This window comes from Salvia splendens, chromosome 12 (assembly GCF_004379255.2).
Source record: "Salvia splendens isolate huo1 chromosome 12, SspV2, whole genome shotgun sequence".
Taxonomy (NCBI): Eukaryota; Viridiplantae; Streptophyta; class Magnoliopsida; order Lamiales; family Lamiaceae; genus Salvia; species Salvia splendens.
In genome coordinates, this window is record NC_056043.1 from 1912048 (window position 1) to 1917473 (window position 5426).

A 5426-nucleotide genomic window follows, 5' to 3' on the forward strand; every position below is an offset into this window, starting at 1 on the left:
ACCTTTATTTTTCCGTTATTACTTTTACAACTAACTTAGATTCTCATTATTTTGTACCGAAGTAAAAATAAAAAAAACTACCATAAAGCAAAACTACTTGTTTATTTCAAGAATTCATATCTCCGATCATAAATTCATAATACAGTAATTTCACAATTGATCCTTAAAAATTACTAATAATTTCAATAATGCATATTTTTATCATTTCCAATTTATCCAAGAGTTGTTTTATTACTAATAATTGAGGTACTATTGTAACATGAAAATACTTTCTAATTTCTATATACACGAGATAATAATTTTATACGTTGATTTATTTTTAAATATTGCGATGAATATGATTGGGCTGTGATGTGTGAATGAGTGAGTTTAGTGATTCTTTTATTTGTTGGCACGTTTTGTTTCCCAGTCAGTATTATTCTATCCATTTCGGCTAATTTAGAAAAGTATTAATTGTCTGAATATTCATATCCATGACTTTCCATAGGCGATCGTCGATTCATTTTATATACCCAAACCAAAAATTACGTGTATCGAATTCAAGATTTAAGTATTTATATATTTGATTTTTTGGGTTGGGTTTTGTTTTGTTTGCGTCAAACCCTAGAATCCCATTCTCAAAATTCTTGGCTCAAGTTTGACTCTTCTTCTTAGAGGAAATATAATTCTTGCTCAATTTCAATTGCAGAGGTCAGCTACAATCCCCAATTTCTGGTTCTCGCTTGCTCATTGAGCCGGATTGAAATTTCTCTGAAGGCTAGGGTTTCCATTGATTGGTATGTTCTGATTTCTTTCGAGATTTTATCCTTTTTTTTTGTGTTTTGTTTGGATGAGTAACTGTTTTTTGTTTCCGTGCATTGCTTTTTGTTTGATTATGTGTCATTTCTGTTTCTTTTTTTGAAGACATTTTATGGTTTTGTTGATTGGAAAGAGGGATTTGTGATTTGAGTGTTGTTGTGATTATAAAATGATGGTTTTTATTGATTTTAGGTAGCTGGAAACAGAGTTGAGAGTTGTGAGATTTGAGGGGAAAGATTTTCTTTACCTCTTGAGTGGAATAAGAAGGAATTTGGCAAGATGATGTCAAGATCTTATACGAATCTATTGGATTTAGCATCTGGGAATTTCCCGGTGATGGGTCGGGAGAAGGAGCGGAGGCGTTTCCCGAGGGTGATGACCGTCCCGGGGAATATTGCTGAGCTGGACGATGAGCAAGCTAATAGTGTGACATCGGAGAATCCATCTTCAGTGGCTGGTGATCGGATGATCATAGTGGCGAACATTCTGCCTTTGAGAGCAAAACGAAGGCCAGACAATAAGGGTTGGAGTTTTAGTTGGAATGAGGATTCGTTGCTTTTGCGGGTTAAGGATGGGTTGCCGGAGGACATGGAAGTGCTGTATGTTGGCTCGTTGCCTGTTGATGTTGATCCAATTGAGCAGGATGATGTGGCCAATCATATCCTGGAGAAGTTTAAATGTGTTCCCGCCTTTCTTCCACCCAGTCTTTTGGCTAACTACTATCATGGTTTTTGTAAGAAGCAGCTGTGGCCACTTTTCCATTACATGCTGCCGTTTTCAGCTGATCATGGGGGTAGATTTGATCGGTCCCAGTGGGAAGCGTATGTCTCTGTCAATAAATTGTTCTCGCAGAAAGTGATTGAGGTGCTTAATCCCGAAGATGATTTCGTTTGGATACATGATTATCACTTGATGGTTCTGCCAACGTTTTTGAGGAGGCGTTTTGTCCGCTTGAGGATGGGTTTTTTCCTTCACAGCCCATTCCCTTCTTCGGAGATATACAGATCGCTTCCTGTTAGAGAAGAAATCCTCAAGGCCCTACTCAACTCCGACCTTATTGGTTTTCATACCTTTGATTATGCTCGTCATTTTCTCTCTTGTTGCAGTCGGATGTTGGGCATAGAGTATCAGTCGAAGAGAGGATACATAGGGTTGGATTACTATGGAAGGACGATTGGAATAAAGATTATGACGGTTGGGATACATATGGGCCATCTTGAAACAGTGCTTAGACAAGCAGATAAAGAACTGAAGGTTGAGGAGCTAAAGCGGCAGTTTGAAGGAAAGACCGTGCTGCTTGGAGTTGATGATATGGACATATTCAAAGGTATCAACTTGAAACTTTTGGCTTTTGAGCAAATGCTCAAGGAGCATCCAAAGTGGCAAGGAGAGGCTGTGCTCGTGCAGATTGCGAATCCTGCTAGGGCAAAAGGGATACATTTGGATGAACTACAGGCTGAGATAGAGGAGAGCTGTAATAGAATTTCTAAGGAGTTTGGAAGACCTGGATATGAACCTGTCATTTTTGTTCACCGTTCTTTATCAATCAGTGAAAGAATGGCTTATTACAGCATTGCTGAGTGTGTTGTGGTGACAGCAGTGAGGGATGGGATGAACCTGACGCCTTACGAATATATTATTTCTAGACAGGGCATCACCGGTGCAGAAACAGGATCAAACTTGAGTGGGCCTAAGAAGAGCATGCTAGTGGTATCTGAGTTCATTGGGTGCTCTCCTTCCCTAAGTGGTGCCATTCGTGTCAATCCATGGAATGTTGAATCAACGGCAGAGGCAATGAATGAGTCTATATCAATGTCGGAAACGGAGAAGGACTTGCGACACGAGAAGCACTACCGATATGTTAGCACTCATGATGTAGCTTTCTGGTCTAGAAGCTTCTTACAAGATATGGAAAGAACTTGCGCTGAACACTTCCGGAAAAGATGCTGGGGTATCGGTCTTGGATTTGGGTTCCGAGTGGTGGCATTGGATCCTAATTTTAGAAAACTTTCTATTGATGATATTGTGGCTGCTTACTGTAAGGCCAAAAACAGGGCTATACTGTTGGATTATGATGGCACGTTGATGCCTCAAAATTTGATTGTGAAGACTCCAAGTGCTGAGATACTATCTCTTTTGAACAGTCTGTGTGCTGATCCCAAGAATGTAGTTTTTATGGTGAGCGGAAGAGGTAGAGAGAGCTTAAGCCAGTGGTTTCATCCTTGCAAGAAGCTTGGACTTGCTGCAGAACATGGCTACTTTTTAAGGTATACACCTTTCATTATTTTTAGCTATTTTACTTTCAGTCAGAGACTATAGTCTGGATATAATCTGCTCTTCTGTTACTATAAGCCTTTTTCTATTCCAAATTTCCAACTGATAGTGATATCTTACTCGACTTTCCAGACAGTCACTAGTGGATCCTAAATTTTGCATTGCAGTATTTGAAGTCATAAGAAGTTAGCATTTGGCAATCTTGTTTTATTGCTTTTTCTGATGCTTGATGCCGTTTTTAAATACCCATATTTCCCGAGAAGTCAGACTTCTGGACTGTATTAGTAATTCGGTATTTGGGTCTGATTTTGATGTGTCTTTATTAGGGTGAAACTTCTTGGACTGGATTGGTAATTTGGTATTTGGGTGACTGATTTTGATGTGTCTTTATTTGGGTGAAACTTCTTGGATTGTATTGGTATACTATTTTAGTATTTGGTTGACTGATTTTGTTATCTTTATTAGTAGTAGTTCGTTCAATCTTCTGCTGGTGGACTGTATCCATTTTCTTGTTTGAGCCTGCACCTCTTCTAATAACGTTTTAAGTTTTTGGTTGGAGTGGAAGTTGCTTTTGTTTGGTTTTTATTCTTGGCCGGGTTAAACCACGAAATGGCTGAGTTGCACATCATGATGCGACCAAGTGTCCAAATCCTTTAGCACTGCCATTACTAGACTCAGATTGATGATCTGTTTGCTTTTTGAATGACCGATTTGCAGGTGGCCGCAACGTGAAGAATGGGAAACTTATGGCCAGGGTTCTGATTTTGGCTGGATGCAGATGGCTGAACCTGTTATGAAATCATATACAGAGGCTACAGATGGTTCCGGAATTGAGAGGAAAGAAAGTTCCTTAGTTTGGCATTATCAGGATGCAGACCCCGTGTTCGGTTATTCTCAGGCAAAGGAAATGTTGGATCATTTGGAGAGTGTCTTGGCAAATGAACCTGTCGCTGTCAAGAGTGGACAGTTGATAGTAGAGATCAAACCTCAGGCATGTCCCCTTATGGATTTGCTCTTCGATTGCTTAAGAACTTTTAAGTTTTCAGTTTCATACTATTTTCTCCCTCTTATTATCAGTGTCAAATCTCTCCATCTCGAGCACCCCCTCTTATCCTTATCGCACACGACGAATTTCCTTTCAAAACAACATGAACATTGAATTAAGATTGCTTTTTTTTTCGGTAATGCAGGGTGTTAGCAAAGGTGTAGTTGCAGAAAAGATCTTCACATCGATGACGGAGAAAGGGGAACAGGCTGATTTCGTACTATGCATTGGCGATGACAGATCCGATGAGGATATGTTTGAACTAATCGGTACTGCTGTGTCCAAAAATATACTTTCATACAATACCGAAGTATTTGCCTGCACTGTCGGTCAAAAACCAAGCAAAGCCAAGTATTATCTGGATGACTCGACTGAAGTGGTCTCAATGCTCGAGTCTCTCGCTGAAGAAACTTCTCCAGCAGTCTCTTCAGATGATGAAGATCATATATCCACAAGAAGATTTAATCGCCTTGCTTCTTTCGATGATTAGTTCTCTAAACAGAGAGCAACCTGAGTTCGTCTAATGGTATCTCTGCTTCTGGATGTTTAGGTTTTAGCCGATAGTATATGGAAATGACGTAATTTTCTTTTACTTTACTCTCTCTTTTAAGTCTCATTCTTGTCTCGTTAGGCCTTCTGATGGGCGAAGTTTATTGAACTCGTTAGCTGCAATTCTTTGGTGGTTGGGGGGGACGTAGAAAAAATGAAAGTCCGGTACAGGTTAGTGACTCGTAGTCTGAGCTATCGGGTTCTTGAAGTTCTGTTTGTAGTTGTTGATACTCGAATGAGGGTACTGATTGCGCGAGTAGGAGCCTGCGACCTCGAACTTTCTGGTGAGACCCCCTGTACAGGTTGATTCGTGTGTGGCTCTGCTGGTTTTGATTTGTGCAATGGTTGGTTTAGGTGCAGACCCAATCAAAATGATGTGAATAATTCTTTTAACTGATGGAATGTGACTTGTTATAAATTCTTTTTGACATTTTTGATTATGGTCTATTCTTTCCAGATTTTCTCATTGTTACATAACTTGCATAGTTTCAGTCCTATAAACTGTGTGCCGGGTTTTTTTGGGTACCCGGACCGGGTATATTAGGGTACATGGTTTTTTCAATACGGGTTGGGGTCGGGTAGTAATATACTCCCTCCGTTCCTTATTAATTGAGTTGTTTTTTTTTTATTTTGGGAAGTTTTAAGATAATTGAGTTATTTTTATTCTTTGGCAAAAAGGTAATTTCTTATGTTATTCTATTTTCATTTCACTTACTTTATTCACCATCCATTTAACATACTATTTCTAATTTTCGTGCCT

General features: G+C 39.3%; 1 protein-coding gene across 1 annotated transcript; it reads left to right on the forward strand.

Annotated features, from left to right (window-relative positions):
- The first annotated feature begins 447 nt into the window (after window positions 1-447).
- Window positions 448-5096, forward strand: LOC121758939 (probable alpha,alpha-trehalose-phosphate synthase [UDP-forming] 7). Its single transcript, XM_042154375.1, has 4 exons — window positions 448-776; window positions 991-3065; window positions 3790-4063; window positions 4263-5096. The coding sequence occupies exons 2-4, from the start codon at window positions 1078-1080 to the stop codon at window positions 4605-4607; spliced, it is 2607 nt and encodes an 868-aa protein (XP_042010309.1). The 5' UTR covers window positions 448-776; window positions 991-1077; the 3' UTR covers window positions 4608-5096.
- The last annotated feature ends 330 nt before the right edge of the window (window positions 5097-5426 follow it).